Genomic DNA, 19,554 nt, shown 5'->3' on the forward strand with positions numbered 1-19,554 from the left:
ACACCCATTTATTGATTACAAGACCAGGGGCAAACAAATAATAGCACTCTCTTTAAATACTTAAAAGGTGTCAAAAGATGTATAATGTATAATGTTTAAGCTTGTCTTTTTTTTCTATCTGGTCCCTCTTCCTAAACTATTTTGGAAAAGAGAAACCACTGTAGGCATACTTTCCCTATGAGCCCAGAGAAGCTCTGACCTCTACAACTGAGGCCTCTGGATCCATGCCCTGACTCCTAGGAGTATATTTACTATAGCGCGGGTTTCTAGAAGTGGAGATGTTGCCCATAGCAAGCAACCAGTCAGATTCTACTTCACTTATCTAGCGCCTTCTAGAAGATAATAGTTAAGGGCCCCATACACTAGGAAAATTTTACACGATTTCATTCAATTCCGATATATCCGTCTGATATATTGTGTGAAATTGTGTACAATCGTATGTGTTTTAGATCATATCCAATCTGATGCGCGTTCCCGTGGCTGTCGGATAGGATCCCCTAGGTCAGGCATGTCCAAACTGCGGCCCTCCAGCTGTTGAGAAACTACACATCCCAGCATGCCCTGACACAGCATTAGCATTCTCTGACAACAAAACTGTGTCAGGGCATCCTGGGATATGTAGTTTCACAACAGCTGGAGAGCCGCAGTTTGGACATGCATGCCCTAGGTCGTTAGTGCTGCACTAATGATATATCGGAATTGGATGGAATCGTATGAAAAAAGTGTGTTTTTTGTGCATGTGATATATCGCATGCGATGTGTCACTGGGAAGTTTGACTGTCATTCTCAGGACACTCCCAGACCCCGTAGCCCTCTATCCAGCCCATCAGATATATCTTATGGTACAATTGTATTCCGTACGATATATTGCATGTGATGTATAGCGGCTTCATCAATCGCATGCGATATATCTTATGCAAAAATAGCACAAAATCGTATGTAATCACTCCCGGGAAGGTCCCGGGGGAGTTCAAGGGAAACTGCATCCGACTTCAGCCTCAGACATATCGTTGTAGTGTATGGGGCCCTCAGAATCTGACTGATTGCTGTGGGCAACATCTCCACATCTATAAACCCACACTTTTGTAAATATGCCCCCTTGATGGGAGTATTTGAACTTCCCCATATAAACATAAATGAGAATAATGAGCTCTAATAACAAGTTAGAATGTGAGCTACAGTATAACACAATGGGGGTGATTCCGAGTTGTTTGCTCGCTAGCTGCTTTTAGCAGCATTGCACACGCTAAGCCGCCGCCTACTGGGAGTGTATCTTAGCATAGCAGAATTGCTAACGAAAGCTTCGCTAATTTTCTCGTAACGATTACCCCGCAGTTTCTGAGTAGCTCCAGACTTACTCAGCCATTGCGACCAGCTCAGTCCTTTTCGTTCCTGGTTTGACGTCACAAACACACCCAGCGTTTGCCCAACCACTCCCCCGTTTCTCCAGCCACTCCTGCGTTTTGCAACTCGAACGCCTGCGTTTTTCCGCACACTCCCATAAAACGCCCAGTTTCCGCCCAGAAACACCCACTTCCTGTCAATCACACTCCGATCACCAGAACGATGAAAAATCCTTGTTATGCCGTGAGTAAAATACCTAACTTTTGTGTAAATGCATGCGCAGTAAGCGACTAATCGCAGTATAGCGAAAATTGGCAACGAGTGAACAACTCGGAATGACCCCCAATGTACTATACAGAGACAGCCCTAGGCATAGTCAAAATCAGCATTTGCCTAGGACAGTGGTTCCCAAACTTTTTTGAATCACTGCGCCCTAGAGTATTAAAAAAAAAAAATCAGGGCATCTCTAGGTCAAAAGTTCCTTATTAATAATTTTAGAAACAAATATGACATTAATTAAATTGTGTTTATATGTCATCCTTAGGCTCAGTTGTGTGGTGAGGGACATTTATGTTTGCCCACATATTTTATGATTGTCAGCCACCAGCACTGGTTTTACCTATTACATTAACCATAAATAATTTGAATTGGTCCTGAACCACCAATCCAAGGCACCCCTGCAAGTGTCCTGAGGGACCCCAGGGTGCCACGGCACACCATTTGAGAACCACTGGCTTAGGGCATCTGGAAATTCCTAGGACATCTGGATAGGTTGGGCAGGCTTAGGGTATCCCTCCAACTGTTGTTGAACTACACATACCAGCATGCCTGCCACAGGCTATTTTTTGCCAAAACGGATGCAGGGCATGCTGAAATGTGTAGTTCAACAACAGCTACAGGGCCACAGGTTCCCCACCCCTGGGCTAGGGCATCTGTACAGGCCTAGATCCGCTGTACTGGCTCCAGCTGTCCCGTGCCTGCAAGAAGCCGCTGCTATTGACTGCTGATGAATTGTTGTCTGAGGGGAATAGAGCCCACTGTCCAGCAGCCCCTCACCTTCTGTCAGAGCCGCTATCACCATCAGTCATAGAGCCGCCATCAGAAGTAGCCCCTAACTGCCTGCAGCTTTATAATGAGTCAAACAGACTCATTAGTACAACACCCCACCACTCCATGCGCCATGACTACAGACCCAGGGGATGCATTCCAGACGGAAGTCAGGAGGTGGGCCACCCTCTCATCTCTCCCTGGCTCCTCCCATCTGCCTCCTGAGTGACTGCTGGAGACTGGTTGACTGATGGGGAGGCAGTGTAGCTAGGAATGAGGATCGTGGCCAAGTGGATAGGAGGAACAGCCCTGCCCCTGCCTGCAGAGACAGCCAGCCCATCTCACTGCCCATCTTACCTGGCCCCAGAAGTAAGTAAACTTATGATTGTTACTGCCTGCAGCCATCTCAAAGCTTTCATTCAAAGTCTCCCCAGTCACCCACTATCTATCTGTCACTCTCTATCTCCCTGTCACCCAATGTCTCTCCAGTGACCCACTATCTCCCTGTCACTCTCTGCCTTCCCAGTCATCCACTATCTCCCTGTTACCTTCTCACTGTCATCCACTATCTCTCCCCTGTCATCCCCTAGCTCTCCCTGTCATCCATTGCTCCCTGTCTCCCTCTACCTTTCCATGTCCCACTGACTGCCCAGTCACCACCTACCACCCTCTGCCTCCCCAGTCACCCCCTGCCTCTACCCTTCACCCTCTGCTTCTCCCTATTACCTACTATCACTCCAATCACCCATTGTCTCTCCCTATCTACCTCTCCCTGTCACCATCTGCCTCTTCCAGTCACCTCTACCTGTTACCCACTGACTCCCCAGTCATTACCTGCCTCTCCGTCACCCCCAGCCTCTCCCGCTGTCACCCACTGACTCTCCCGCTGTCACCCACAGCCTCTTCCACTGTCATCCAGAGCTTCTTCCCAGTCACCCACTGCATCTCCCCGTAGGGTGAAGGAGGGGGGCCCATGGCATATTTTTGAACCTGGGCCCACCACACGCAAGTTCTGCCACTGCTGTTGCTACTGCATACAGGAGAACTGCTGCAAGCAGCTCCTCTCTCCCCTGTCAGATTCGCTATCATAAAAGTGCTGTTATCGTACGCAGGGAAGCCAAGGCTGGAAGAACTGAACCGGAAAGCTGAGAAAGAGAAGACAAAGAAGTAGACTCTGACCACAGCTCTTTGGTGAAAGATGTGGCTAAGTCCTGATGTATGCCAGCGCTGCTGCAGAACACCAGTATAACCATTCTCCGAGAGAAGAAGCAAAGCACAGGAGAGGTGGGTGCTTCTTTACACACACACACTGACATTCAGCACCCTTCCCTTATATGATCCTAACCTACTATTCACTTAAACCCCTATCACACAGCCTGAGGCGGGTCGCACCCGGGAGCTCCCAGGGTGCGACCTGCCTCAGGCGCCCGCGGTGATGTGCCGGGGGTGGCGCTTGGAGATCACATGATCTCCAAGCACTGCCTGTACACACACAGTGAACGGGGAAAAGGGTCACATCGATCCGGCTCCCGTTCATACCGCACAGCGAGCCGGGTTGAACACGAGTTCAACCCTGCTTGCTACCAGGGTTGAAATACCAGGTCGCTCGACCTGGTATTTTTCCCCTGGCACCTTTCAGACCGCACATGAACACGGGTTATGCGCGCTCATGTGCCATTAACCTGTGTTAATAGCTGGCAGTCTGAAAGGTGTATTACAAATAGGAACTCTGCCCTTCTCTTAAGCTACACCCAGGAATTTGTTGAGAACCCCTAAGCTTAGAGAAAGGAGAGCAGGTTCTTCATGTTTCACACCTGTCAGGGCAGAAAGCAATATTTATGCATCAACGTCAGCTACCTCAGCACAGAGACTGGAGTTAAAGACAGTAGCTTATGGGGAAAAAAGTTAATCAGTTCAGCGATGTGCGTATTCTCTCCCTTGTATCCTGCTTATCAAGGTGGCAGCTGATTGGCTTAGATTCAGCATTGAATAAGGGATTGATCTACCGTGAACACTTAGTTGCCAGGCAATATTCCCCAGGTATACTTACTGTCAATGAAGAAAACTAGGGGAAAGACTTGATGGCTGGAGACACAGGAGGGGGTGCACCAGACAGACTCTTGCCTAGGGCATCAAATTGGTCAGAGCTGCATGGTCCTTTCTAAACACAAGCAGCCGGGATGGTACAATTGACAAATAATGGCTTTTACCAGTTTGATCTATTTATCATCATCATGATTATGATGACCTGTTCTGCCTTGGCATCTTTTCAGTTTGCAATCTCTGTCACTGCAGTGGAACACAGCCGCCATATACAGGAGCACCATCATGAATAACATCATGTGGGAAGCATGTAGTCTTAAGAGTTGGGTATGGGATGCCAGCGGCCGGGATCCCGGCGGTCAGCATACCGACGCCTGGATCCTGTCCACTAGAATGCCGGCAGGTATGTGAGCATAACAAAGCCCCTTCCGGGCTCACTGCGACGCTGCACTGGGGGCTTGGTAGCTCGCTGTTCTCACCACAGGTTCTATTCCCACTCTATGGGTGGAATAGCCCCTGTTAGCCGGTATTCTGGCTAACGGCATTGTCAGTGGTTGGGATTCTGGCGTCGGTATCCTGACAGCCGCAATCCCGGTAATGTAACTACATCCCAGTCTTACTGTATCTATCTAGATTTTATATATATATATATATATGTATATATACACAACAAAGAATATGCAAGCGCCACAAATGTTATAAATGCACCCAACTAAAAACACTACCAATGATTTTGGGCGTCTGCCGTCCCTTAAGTATGCAGTAATGGTAAGTTACTGTAAGAGTGGTATATGAACAATTGGTATAAGGGTCCTGGTGACCACGGGTGTATTAATTAAAATATGTATCAGTCCATGTGTATAAAAATATACAACAAATTTATTTGGTACAGATAAAATACAATAGAGTAACAGTAAAAAATGTATAATATATATATTACATTTTAAGCAGCACAGCCAGCTACTGTAGACAAGCATGAGTACTCCCTCACACAGTGTAAGCATAACTGCTTACCACTGGATCCTGTGCTGGTAGCGACCAGTGCCTCATAGCAGTTATTTAGTATCTCCTAACACCATAAACTAGCCAAAAATTACACTAAGAGATGCAGAAAAACAAACATCATTTGACTGGTCCAGCTGCTCAATCAGATTTGTGCACTGAACGGCTGCCCTTCTTGTACCACCCTGGTTACGAGTCGACCCTGTGGTTAAGTCATATCAGTAAACGAACTGTTCCCTACCCAACCATACTAAACAAATATCAAGTGAGAAAGGTACACGTTATGCTGAGCTGAGTGTCTAAAACTATAAAGACTTTAATAAAGGATGTTTATATCTTACCAAGTTGTTGCTCGAGATCTTTTCGGACCTTAGGATAGTAGTAGAAGCCTTTTTCTCCACACACAAAGTACAAGGCTTCCACTAGGTGAGAGCCACACAGGTGCTGGTTAGCTATGGCTTCGGTGGGGGGTGTAAACAGACTAAGAAGGATTGCCAGAGGGAGACACTGAATCCAGAGGGCCATGGTGAAAGGGTCTAGCTGCGAACACAGGAATAAAAGGAGAGATGAACATAAGTTGCAGGAAGGGGAGAGAAAACATGGCAGGATGGTAAACTGGAGAGAAAATTATACAAATGAACAGAAAGAAGAATCACAAAAAACAGTAAAATTTATTGATCACAGGTATGATAAATAAAGAAGATATAATAGAAAGTATAATAAATCAAACAGGAGTTTATAATCTATAAAGAAAACAATAGCAGTACAGTATATAGAATGAAAATACGTTTCCACATTTACTGTAACTATGTTTCTCCTCATCTACCATTTTTTTTTTTTGAGACCCCTGCATTAGCATTGATCTTATTCATTATAGGTACCTTACTAGAAATTCTTTATGAGGTCCGTATATAGGGGGTAATTCCAAGTTGATCGCAGCAGGAAATTTTTTAGCAGTTGGGCAAAACCATGTGCACTGCAGGGGAGGCAGATATAACATGTGCAGAGAGAGTTAGATTTGGGTGGGTTATTTTGTTTCTGTGCAGGGTAAATACTGGCTGCTTTATTTTTACACTGCAATTTAGATTGCAGATTGAACTCACCACACCCAAATCTAACTCTCTCTGCACATGTTATATCTGCCCCCCCCCCCTGCAGTGCACATGGTTTTGCCCAACTGCTAAAAAATTTCCTGCTGCGATCAACTTGGAATTACCCCCATAGCTAATTCATGGCAAAGTAACAGTTTCTCAGATTGACAGCATTACATACTGTATCTACAGGCTTCCTTGCTCCATTATAAAATGTATGTGCTCGTATGTCCATACACATTATAGTGGAGTCCCATAAGTTAGCCAGTGGCTACATTAATAAAGAGTACAGACAACCAATGCATTCTTGGATTTCACAAATCCACATCTACTTTAGGTTTGGAAATCATCTATACATGCCACAGTGACATTACACTCACCTGGACGGGTGCTGGACAGGTAGAAGGAGTCTGGAGGAGAGACGACAGGTGTCAGTGATCGTTCTGTGTCTACACACCCATTTTATACATCTCAGAAGCACCTTAGCTAAGCACCTTGCCAAAATTCTGCCGCCTCATTAGCTGCTCCTCCCTCAAGTGTGAACAGTTACCTATTAAAAGTGCAGGTCCCCCTGAGGGCTAGTATCACTGATCTGTCTGCTCAGCTTCATCCCGAACTCATGGATGCTCTGACCACCTGTGCACATTATTCCTGGAAAATAAATGTACAAAAAAAAAAATACTCAGCCGTCACCAGCTTTGAATAATTGTTAAATTTACAATACAGCATTTATTACAGGGCTGAATAAAGATCATGTACTGTATGTATAGAGCCAGCTGCAGGATTTTACCAGGAGAATCCACATTTCTTTCACAAATGGTTTTATCTTCTCAGTATAAGCAGCCTACAAACTGTACATAGGGGGTCATTCCAAGTGGTTCGCTCGCTAGCATGTTTTAGCAGCCATGCAAACGCTAAGCCGCCGCCCTCTGGGAGTGTGTTTTAGCTTAGGAGAAGTGCGAACGAAAGGATCGCAGAGCGGCTACAAAAAACAAATGTGCAGTTTCAGAGTAGCTTCAGACCTGCTCAGCTCTTGCGATCACTTCAGACCAATCAGTTCCGGATTTGACGTCACAAACACGCCCTGCGTTCTCCCAGCCACGCCTGCATTTTTCCTGGCACGCCTGCGTTTTTTCGAACACTCCCTGAAAACGGTCAGTTTCCACCCAGAAACGCCCACTTCATGTCAATCACTCTGCGGCAGCCAGTGCGACTGAAATGCATCGCTAGACCTTGCGTAAAACTATATCGGCCGCTGTGAAAGTACGTCATGCGTGCGCATTGCGCCGCATACGCATGCGCAGGAGTGCCTTTTTTTGCATCATCGCTGCGCAGCGAACATTATTAGCTAGCGATCAACTCGGAATGACCCCCATAGTGAATTAAAACATAAAAAATTTAAATACATTCACAAATCACATCATACTGTACATAAGAGCCAGCAGATGGACTTCTGTAAATAAATTGTATGGCAATAGTCAATGGTTGAATGGTAATGTGTTTTCCAGCTTGACTAGACAACCACAGGTTAACAAGCTGTTTGGAACGTGTGAACACTCCATCCTGCTGCTTTGGTCTCATAACTTGATGCTGTCCTGTGAAGATAATGCTGGATAATTGGTGCTGCAGAGGGACTGTATCCTACACAGAGTCCCATCTTACAGCTCATTGGGGTTGTGTTATGAGGGGGAATTAGTATCAGCGCACATTATTTCCACTTCCCCCCATGTATTAATGTGGCAGTGTGTGCTCAGTTACATGGGCGCCTCTGTCATTATTAGCGCTGCTATCTAAAAGGTAGCAGGCCGATATGCAGGGCAATGTATGAACAGACTTCTGCAGCTATTGATTTCGACAGCTGCATGTGTCGTTGCCCTATGTCCACAGCAGTGCTATCCCTGGCTGTGGCAGGTGCTGAATGTGAGTTCTCGTGTAAGTAGCGAGATCTCGCACGTGCACACTGGAGCCAGCCGGGCAGAGAGACACTGATGCGCTGTATGCTCAGGTGGGGGTCGCTGGCAGACTTTGGCAGACAGGATGTTACTACATCTTGTCCAGAGGCGTTTTAAGAGAGGGGTGCAGTAGACCCTGGCATTGTGCCGGTCTCTGGAAAATAGCCGCAGTGCCGCGTTCTCAGGGACAGCTCTATTGCGCATGCGCAAGTCACCGGAAAATACCTGCAGCGGCCATTTTCCCAGTGACTTTTGCTGCCGTGCAGCTAGCGCCGGGCCAACGGAGAGGTGAGTATAAGAAAATGGGTGCAGTGTGTGAGCCCTCGTGTGCACTGCACACTTTGTACCCATCATAGATACGCCAGTGATCTTGTCAATGTTCCTTCCTGTTTCCCGCCGGTAATGAGACAAAGCAGGAAGTGCTAGGATGCATGCCGCTATAGTACATCTCCCCCACTGTGACAGCTGGACTCACTCCCAGTTGATAAACACCATAGAACCATAGGTAATCATCAAATCCCTTCCAGTGGACCATACATATACTGCAAGGAAACTTAACCCTCATTCAGGGGCAGTTGCCCTGACATGCGCCGCAAAGCTGTTCTCGCTACCCTCTCCGTCCCAAGGGGGTGCAGTGGCCTGTCCCTCAAAGTACTGTTCGAAACCCCCCTTTTCCCACCGCCTGCATGGAGTGCAGTAGTAACCCTCCTGGCCTCTCAGGCACACTGCGCCCAAACTCAACCACTTTTGAAGGTTCGTTTTTCCTTTAATTTTCATCTATTAATTGTTTATTTTGCTCATTTTATGAATGAAAATTACAAAGACAAAGGTTGTGGATGTTTTGCGGAAATATGTAAGTTTGTCCAGGATGGCCTCTCAGGCACACTGCGCCCAAACTTATACTCATGTTCATGTTTTCTCTTTTTGCTTCAGATTTTCTGCTGAAATGGCCCGTAAAACCTACGATTTCTCTCTTTGTACGTCCTAATAAAGATCACTGATCACTTTAAGAGCATTAGAGTTGAGTTAATTAGATGTTAATGACGATTTTCTAACAGGCGCCTGTCAGTCCCAGAAGTGCGCCTGACTGAGGGTTAATAAAACAAGCAGGCTTCACCAGTGTATTACCTCAGAATTTGATGTAAAATATGAGAAGACAGTCACACTGTTGTCTGGTCACGGGAACTGAGAGAGGGTCAGGCTCAGAGTCCAAAATAGTTGTAAAGTGATAGTAGATAATAACAGACCAACCACCGATTAAATTAAAGAAGAGTGTACCCTCATTTTCACCACCCCTCATACGCCCCTCCTCCAACCATAGCACCTCTGGACACCCTCCCCATCCACGTCTCCCACGCATCCGCCACTCCCCCAACCACATCACCTCCAGCCCCCTCCCCCATCCACCACTCCTCCACCCACAGCATCTACAGACACCCTCCCCAATCCACGGGGCCCACGCACCCACCTCTCCCCCACCCGCAGCTCCTCTGGACCCCCTCCCCATCCACATCTCCCCCGCACCCGCCACTCCTCCAACCACAGCACCTCCAGACCTCCTCCTCCACCCACAGCACCCCCGCACCCACCTCTCCCCCATCCGCGCCTCCCCCACCCGCAGCACCCCCGGACCCACCACACCCGCTGTGGATCCGGAATCCCACTCCCACCCGCGGCACCCCTGCACCCGGCCCTCCACTGCCCGCAGCACCACCGCACCCGACTCTCCCCCACGTCACCCCCGCAACCACCCCACCCGCGGCACCGCCGGACCCCCTCCCCTATCCGAGTCTCCTTCGCACCCGCCACTCCCCCAACCACAGCACCTACTAAGTAATTCATCATGCCCTGCGTGCACTGTTCACGCCGTCACAAGGGGCTACGGCCCTATCACCATCGCACGCCCTTTGTCCATGCAATATTTAACCACTCACAAAATTATGATTGGAGGTAATACTCCATATAATCAACATATTCCACCCCCCGATGGCCTGCAAGGGTTAAGGGGGCGTAGCCCCTTGCGATGAGTTACCTAGTATATATATATCAATCAATCAATCAGAGCCTCCCCAGCCTATGACCTCACAGCATGTCACTGGCGTTTCACTCTTCTAGCCTTTCCAGTGTTGACTAACTGGCTGTGATTTGTAAGCATGGTACCAGAAAGAGGAGCCCCTCTGTAGCCATTGCCTCCTTTCCTAGCAGCAAAATTGTTCTCTAATAGGCAAAACCATGTCCACTGCAGGTGGGGCAGATATAACGTGCAGAAAAAATTAGATTTGTATTGGTTATTTTGTTCCTGTGCAGTGTAAATATTGGCTGCTTTATTTTTAGACTGCAATTTAGAGTTCCGTTTAAACACACCCCACCCAAATCTAACTTTTCTCTGCCTCACCTGCAGTGCACATGGGGGGTAATTCCAAGTTGATCGCAGCAGGATTTTTGTTAGCAATTGGGCAAAACCATGTGCACTGCAGAGGAGGCAGATATAACATGTGCAGAGAGAGTTAGATTTTAGTGTGGTGAGTTCAATCTGCAATCTAAATTGCAGTGTAAAAATAAAGCAGCCAGTATTTACCCTGCACAGAAATAAAATAACCCACCCAAATCTAACTCTTTCTGCACATGTTATATCTGCCTCCCCTGCAGTGCACATGGTTTTGCCCAATTGCTATCAAAAATCCTGCTGCGATCAACTTGGAATTACCCCCATGGTTTTACCCATTAGAGAACAATTTTGCTGCTGCGATCAGGTCTGAATTAGGCCCTCTGTTCCCTTTATCATAATTGGATTTCATGTTGGAGAGTTTTCAGGGAAACATAGGCATGGGGATGTATGTTACTACAGGTAGAGGATCACTGTGATTGTACAGTTTATAGCCATGTCTCTAAGGGGGGTATGCAATTAGTGCCTTTTTTCGGCTAGACGAAAAAACTGAACTAATTCGACTCACCCTAGTGACAAATCGCGGGCATTTTCGCACGTTTTTTAATACATTTTCGCCATGCCTTTTTACCTTTTCTTTTGGTTGAATTGGCGTGGGCGAAAATGGACCCAAAAACTGGCGATTTCGTCAATCAACGTGTTTTTCGCCAGTGCCGGCATTTTCAAGAAGTCGAAAAATCGGCACTGGAATTGAATAGTGCAGATCCAAATTCGCCCCCAAAACGTTGGAAAGTGCATGAAAATCGGCACTATTTGCATACCCCCCCCCCCCCCCCCTAAGTTTACTACCTATAGAATGAAGGTGTGCTGGAGATAAGAATTAATCTGAACTTGACTTACTGTAACTAAATATGCCCTAACCAGGGCCGTTTCTAGAGAGGAGGTGGCCCGTGTGACCCCCTCCTCTCTTGCCGGCAGCGCAGTACACCTCTGGGCACTAGGGTCTCTAGAGAACCCTAGCGCTGTCCCAGAGCCTGGAGCAAATCACCGGGAAAATGGTGCAGCGTTATTCTCCCTGTGATTTCTGCAGCGCTGCTGCTGCGCCGCAGGACACCAGAGGTTAAGTATTTCAATTAATGGATGCAGGGTGTGCGGTGAGGGGCCCCCTGGGGCCCGTGTAGACTGCACACACTGCACCCATTATAAATACACCAGTGGCCCTAACCTTGGTGTAGAAGAGCCGTATTTAGATGTACACACAACTCTGTATAGCCCGCAATTATATAGCAGGAGATAGGGGGCGGGGCCAACGGATTTCATTTTTAAAGAATACTTCATTGTGGTCATCATAATCTTAATAGAAGAAATTAAGATTTCTGTGACACTGGATTCATCTATGGACATATAAGCGCTCAATTTTATGAATTTCTGAATGTGTGCTACTTACGATTTGCTTTTCTGCTGCGGGGTATACTGGGTTCCACAGGAAATAACATCAGGGTGTAGAGTAGGATCTTGATTGAAGGCACCAACAGGCTAAAAGCTTTGACTGTTCCCAGAATGCATAGCGCCGCCTCCTTTATAACCCCGCCTCCATGCTCAGGAGCTCAGTTTTGTAGTTGGTGCCATGCAGTGCAGGCATACAACAGGTGGGCTGCTCCAGCAGCCCTCAGAAGAGCTTTCTTAAGTGAACTTTGAAGACTTCAAGGGCTGCTGCAGAGACACTGTGTTAGATGTTACTCTGACATCTCCTGCTGCAGCTCCATCACCTCCCCCAGCTGCACTGTATACTCCCGCGCCCTGGTTGCCGGGTACTTACAGCGGATGCTCCGGTTTGCTTCAGTTAGTCACACACCCCGCCGCAGCTCTCCAGGATCGCGTGGCCGCACTTTGGGAGGAGGTAAGAGGGTCTCCGAGGCGGTACCGGCTGAAAATCGAGATCCGGCGCTGCCGGTGGGAGGCGGGCCGCACGCGCTGGCGTGGACACTGTGGTAGTACAGGGACCGCACTAGACCACCAGGGCAAGGGCACAGGTCGGTCTTCTCTCATAAACCGTTTATATAAGCCCACAGTACCCGGTGGGGAAGTCCAGCAGGGGGATAAGGCTTTGACCTGTAGCCCATCCCCCATCTCCAGGGCGTCATTTAGAGTAAATGTTCCCGCCCTGGAGCATCTCTCATCTCTCCCTCACTCCCTGTCAGCGTTTGGGCGCCATTTCCTGCATGCTGAGCTGATCCTGGGACTGTTTGGGCAAATCCTCCTCTGTAAAGCCGCCTGCATGTCAGCGCTGTGCATTTTACAGGTCACTTAAGTATTCTACATGTCTGCTGACAGTGTTAGTTAAGAAACAGTGCATTTAGTCAGGGTTATGTAGTACAAGTACCCTGTGATATACATCCAGTATTTACTGTGCATTGATATATCTAATGAGTGTATAGCTATACTTAGTATTACTTAGTATTGCTAGTCCAGACTCCAGTGCAGTTTTATTGCATGTCATAATTTCTGCATTGTACATGTGACTGTGTGTGTGCATATACAGCTGCTGCGTGGCTTCCATTTCGTGTATCTCACGCAGATTGCTATCCCTATATTCTGTACCCTGAGGGGGCTAGGTGCGTCAGGGTTATTATTTAATATAGGTGTTACACAGGATATGCTTATTGTGTATTTTTCTCTGTGATTTTCAGTCACCATATACCTCTTGATTTCTCTGTGTTTACACTGCACATGGATTTCTTGTTAAGGTATTGGACTGCTGTTATTGTACTGGGTTGCCCATAGACTGAGCTTTCAGTTATGTCAGCTACAAAGGGCGACGGAGCTGGGTTCTGATCCCACATTGCGTGGTGGTGACGCTGCAGACACGTTAGAGTAAAACATAGCAGCAGAGGGTTCAGGTTCTGGGGGTTCCTTACCCCCCAGTGGGACCGTAGCAACGGGGGTTCAAAATGACCCGCCTTGGGCTTCTTTCTCCATGTTATTAAGTATGCTGTTAACTAAAATTACACCCCCTATGGGACCTCATGTGCCGGTACAACCGCTTATGGTCCCTGCGGTTAATCCACCATGGGCAGATCACCTGTCCAATGAGTTACAGCAATTGAACCAATCACTGACTAAACAGAAATCTAACCCTCGCCCGCTGAAAACCAAGGGGTCCTCTAAGCGGGCTATTACTTCCTCGCAATCCACCCACGTCCCTGAGACATCGTCTGATGAGGATGGCATGTATACTGACCCCACAGATACTGACCCTGATGATTCTGATAGGGAATCTGTCTCTCAGGTGGATGTTCCTGACTTATTGGAGGCTATCAGGCTAATTATTCAAATTACTGATGACCCAGAGTCTGACGCTGCCCCTAAGAAACCGGACAGATTTAAATGTCAGAAGGTCGTTAAACAAGTTTTACCTCATTCTGACCATTTAGTTGACATACGTCAGGAATCCTGGGAAAATCCAGGAAAGAAAGTTACACCTCATAAGAAGATGCTGGCTCCCTATCCCCTCGCGGCGGAGCTAAGTAAAAATTGGGAAACACCCCCGCCAGTGGATTTGCAAGTGGCGCGGCTGGTGTTCTCCTCAGCTCTACCTGTAACTACCGTCACTTCTCTGAAAGAACCGACGGATAAGCGCGTGGAGGGTTGTTTAAAGGCGATTTACACCTTAGCAGGTGCTGTGCATTGGCCCACTATTGCAACGACATGGGCTGCAGAGGGTATTGAAGCGTGGGCTCAGGAGGTGGAAGCAGAGCTGCCTTCCAACTTTTCTGATAACGCTAGACATTGTCTCTCATATATTGTTACAGCCTCTCATTACATTAAGGAGGCGGCTTCTGATGCCGGTATTCTGGAGGCCAAGGCTTCTACTACATCCATTTTGGCCCGCCGGATTCTATGGTTACGGTCCTGGTCTGTGGATCTGGATTCTAAGAAAACCCTGGAGGTGCTCCCTTTTAAGGGAGACATTCTTTTTGGAGAGGACCTCAACAAGATAGTGGCTGACTTAGCTTCTGCTAAAACAGCGTGTCTACCTAGTACTGCTCCTTAGGTACCGAAGGCTAAGAGTACTTCCTTTTGCTCCTTTCGTCCTTCAGGTAAAGCAAAAGTTCAGGCGTACCCGAAACAGGCTCGCACTTCCAAAACCTCTAAGCCCAAGCCTAAACGGGCCTGGGCTGCCCATCAGCCTGCTTCCAAAACTGACAAGCCTGCTGCATGACAGGGCGGGCCTCCCTCTGGGGGATCCCAGGGTGGGGGGCCGACTTCTAGGGTTTACTCAGGAATGGTTGAAGACGACTTCCGTTGCCTGGGTACGAGAAATCGTCACTCGAGGTTACGCCGTATCCTTCAAGAATCGTCCTCCTCATTGATTTTGCCTGACAGACGTCCCTTCGGATCCGGGGAAGGCAAATACTCTTCAGTCGGTGGTACAATCCCTCCTGGACACAGGAGTGGTAGTACAGGTGCCTCTGGCTCAAAGAGGCAAGGGGTACTATACACCGCTATTCTTGGTCCCGAAACCGAATGGGTCCTCTTGGTCCATTCTCAACCTCAAGTCCTTGAACAAATATGTAAGAGTCTCCAAGTTTCGTATGGAGACTCTTCGCTCTATTGTTCTGGCCTTGAAACCCGGGGATTATATGGTCTCCCTGGACATACAGAATGCTTACCTGCATATTCCTATTGCAATGTCGCATCAGCAGTACCTGAGGTTTGCTGTTGGTAACCTCCATTACCAATTTCGGGCTTTACCTTTTGGTTTGACCACGGCCCCGCAAGTTTTCACGAAGGTCATGGCGGTAATGACGGCTGTACTCCGCCGTCAAGGGGTCAGGACCCTTCCGTATCTGGACGACTTGTTGATCCTGGCGAATTCCCCAGAAATTCTATGACGCTCCAGTTTCTGCAAGCCCACGGGTGGCTCATCACCTGGAAGAAATCTTCCCTGGTACCTGCTCAGAGCATGGTGCACCTAGGGGCGTTATTGGACACTCACAACCAGCGGTTGTTCTTGTCTCAGGAGAAGGTCCTGAAACTTCAGGATAGGATTCGATGCTTTCTATCTCGTCCAAAAGTGTTGATACATTCGGCAATGCAAGTGCTAGGTCTAATGGTGTCGGCTTTCGACATGGTGGAGTACGCTCAATTCCATTCCCGCCCTCTGCAGAAACTGATTCTTGCCAAGTGGGACGGCCTGCCTCACCGGATCAGGTCTCACATGATCTCCTTGTCTCTGGAAGTCCATCTGTCACTGAGCTGGTAGCAGCAGGACCGACGTTTGAGCAGGGGCTGTCCTTTCTGAATCTCCACCTGGGTCCTTCTGACGACAGATGCCAGTCTGAGAGGTTGGGGCGCGGTGTTGGAGCAACACTCCCTTTAGGGTCGGTGGACCAAGGAGGAGACGCTCCTCCCAATAAACATTCTGGAACTGCGGGCAGTGTCCAATGCAATAAATCTGGCCCAGCATTTAATACAGAACAGACCTGTTCAAGTACAGTCAGACAACACCACCACAGTGGCGTATATAAATCATCAAGGCAGCACTCAAAGCCGCATGGCAATGAGGGTAGTATCAAGGATTCTTCAGTGGGCAGAACATCGTCTGCCAGCCATATCGGCGGTGTTCATTCCGGGGGTCCTAAACTGGGAAGCGGACTTCCACAGTCGTCAGGACGTACAAGCGGGAGAGTGGAGCCTCCATCCAGAAGTATTTCAACTCATAGTGGACAAGTGGGGCCTCCCAGATGTGGACCTGATGGCGTATCGACACAATCACAAAGTTCCGGTCTTCGGCCCAGGGTAATAAGGAAGTTCTAACAAGAAGGAGGACTCCTGCTTCTGATCGCTCCAGCGTGGCCCAGACGGCATTGGTTCTCAGACCTTCAGGGTCTCTCGATAGAGCGTCCCCTTCTACTTCCGCAGCGCCCAGATCTCCTAGTTCAGGGCCCCTGTGTATATCAGGATTTGGCCTGGCTAGCTTTGACGGCGTGGCTCTTGAAGCTTCCGTTAGGAGGGCCAAAGGTTTTTCTGAGGCGGTCATTCAAACCATGTTGAAGGCCCGAAAACCGACTTCTGCTCGGATTTATATAGGGTCTGGAATTCTTACTTTGCTTGGTGCGCATCTAACAATCATGATGCTTACAAGTTTAGTACGGCCAAACTTTTGGCCTTTCTACAACAGGGCCTGGACTTGGGCTTTCCTCTGGCCTCCATCAATGTTCATATTTCTGCCTTGTCGGTTTGGTTCCAGTGGAAAATTGCGACTCTGCCTGATGTTCATACATTCACTCAGGGTGTTTTACGGATTCAACCTCCCTATGTCCCACCGGTGGCTCCTTGGGACTTGTCGGTGGTTCTAGAGGCTTTACAAGAGTTTCCGTTTGAGCCTCTTGGATCTGCGGACCTTAAGTGGCTTTCTCTTGAGGTATTGTTTCTGCTGGCTATTGCCTCTGCTAGACGGGTGTCGGATTTGGGTGCTTTGTCTTGTAAGTCCCCCTATCTGATTTTTCACCATGACCAGACGGTTCTTAGAACACGTCCCGGGTACCTACCTAAGGTGGTGTCTTCTTTCCACCTTAATCAGGAAATCGTAGTTCCGGCCTTCGCCTCTCCTGAATTATCTTCCAAACAGAGGTCTTTGGATGTGGTACGGGCTCTCCGTATCTATGTGAAGAGAACTGCCTCCATTTGGAAGTCCGATTCTCTCTTTGTACTGTTTGGTTTTCACAAACGTGGCTGGCCCGCTCACAAGCAGACCCTGGCCAGATGGATTAGAATGGTGATTGCACATGCTTATGTACAGACTGGTCGTCCAGTTCCTGCTACTATCAAGGCCCACTCTACTCGGTCTGTTGGACTTTCTCGGGCGGCCCGCCGTGGTGCGACCCTTGAACAATTGTGCAAGGCGGCTACATGGTCATCAGTGAACACGTTCGTAAGGTTCTATGCCTTCGATACATCTGCCTCCCAGGATGCTTCCTTTGAACGCCGGGTTCTTGTGCCCGCTACAGTGTTCTTACCATACATCTCTGCTAAAATAAATAACTTTTTTGTTAAATATAATTTTTAGTATCTTGAGCACTCATTGGGGGTAATTCCAAGTTGATCGCAGCAGGAAATTTTTTAGCAGTTGGGCAAAACCATGTGCACTGCAGGGGGGGCGGATATAACATTTGCAGGGAGAGTTAGACTTGGGTGGGTTATTTTGTTTCTGTGCAGGGTAAATACTGGCTGCTTTATTATTACACTGCAATTTAGATTGCAGATTGAACTCACCCCACCCAAATCTATCTCTCTCTGCACATGTTAAATCTGCCTCCCCTGCAGTGCACATGGTTTTGCCCAACTGCTAACAAAATTCCTGCTGCGATCAACTTGGAATTACCTCCATTGTTGGGACCAATGGTGCGTACACCGATATTGGCCTGATTGTACGCAATATTGTTCACATCGTCCAGTGTGTATGCACTATGGGCCTAATTCAGACCTGATCGCTCCTCTGTGATTTTGTAGAGGGCTGCGTTCAGATAGCCGTCGCCCATAGAGAGTGAAAACCCGCCCCGTGCAAGTGTGCGAATGCATGCGTACGCCATGTGAAAACTTCTTCAGACAGCGGACATCTGCAAATCCGTTCACAACTCACTCACCATCTAATGATTTTTCCAGTATGTGCGTAGTCCAGGACTTACCCCTACAGTGTGATAGAATCAGGCAGATCGGGGCCGGAGCTGACGTCACACACGCTCCCTGAAAACGCTTGGGAATGCCTGCGTTTTTCGTGACACTCCCAGAAAAGGGGCAGTCTCCACCCCCAAATGTCCGCTTCCTGTCAATCACCTTGTGTACGCCTAGCGTTCAAATTTTTTGCACAATTCTTTCAGTTTGGCTTCGTGTGCATTGTGATCCATATGCATGCACAGTCATTCGATAATCGTCCACTGCGCGATTTCACACACCAGTGATCAGGTCTGAATTAGGCCCTATATCGTGTGCGATGCGCGATCTCGCGGGCCGTATACGGCATCACCCGTTGGACCTACATGCAGGTCCAACCAGCGCACTTTGAACACATGTGTCAATGGGTTGCGTATGAAATGACCGACGCGACATCCCGACAGTGAGAATGCCGACAACAGATGAGGGTAAGTATTTTACCCCTCTGCCTTCCCCTATCCACCCTCTGGGGGTGTCGGCTACAGCTATCCCTCTGGGTGGTTAACCCCACTCCTATGCCTAACCCCCCGTTATGCTGACACCCTCTCCCCCCCGGGCCCTAACCCCCACCCCAATACTCACCCTCGGGATGTTGTCAGTCGGTGTCCTGACGCTGGTCTCCTGAATGGTGTCGGGATTCTGGCATCGGTCACATGACCACCGGCATCCCAACCGCAGGGATGGCAAATGCATCCCGCTTCAGTAATGCCATTCACCTTCACACTGCAACAATATATATATATATATATATATACATATATATATATATATATATATATATATATCAGACGTTAGGTCCACACTCACGTTTTCAAAGTTTCTTGCTGGGGTGCCTTCCAAAACTGGGGATCTTATACAGAGTCGCCAGTGGATTGCATAAACGAAGAGAAATGGGAGCACTCACCAGTCTTCATTATAGTAGTAATTTATTTGAAATTCATGACAGACAGAGCATCGACGTTTCGGTCCTCAC

General features: G+C 48.2%; 1 protein-coding gene across 3 annotated transcripts in view; it reads right to left on the bottom strand.

Annotated features, from left to right (window-relative positions):
• Positions 1-19,554, bottom strand: part of INS (insulin) — a 150,055-nt gene that overhangs the window by 968 nt on the left and 129,533 nt on the right. For 2 of the 3 annotated variants that reach the window (XM_063946116.1, XM_063946117.1), the window contains 3 exons: positions 7,022-7,178; positions 6,908-6,937; positions 5,778-5,976 (listed from right to left, as the gene is read on the bottom strand). In XM_063946116.1, the coding sequence (XP_063802186.1) occupies positions 5,778-5,976; positions 6,908-6,937; positions 7,022-7,045 (253 nt within the window). In that variant the 5' untranslated portion in view covers positions 7,046-7,178. The remainder of the gene's footprint in view (positions 1-5,777; positions 5,977-6,907; positions 6,938-7,021; positions 7,179-19,554) is intronic. The other variant, XM_063946118.1, reaches the window with a different exon arrangement.

Source organism: Pseudophryne corroboree, chromosome 11 (genome assembly GCF_028390025.1).
Source record: "Pseudophryne corroboree isolate aPseCor3 chromosome 11, aPseCor3.hap2, whole genome shotgun sequence".
NCBI lineage: Eukaryota > Metazoa > Chordata > Amphibia > Anura > Myobatrachidae > Pseudophryne > Pseudophryne corroboree.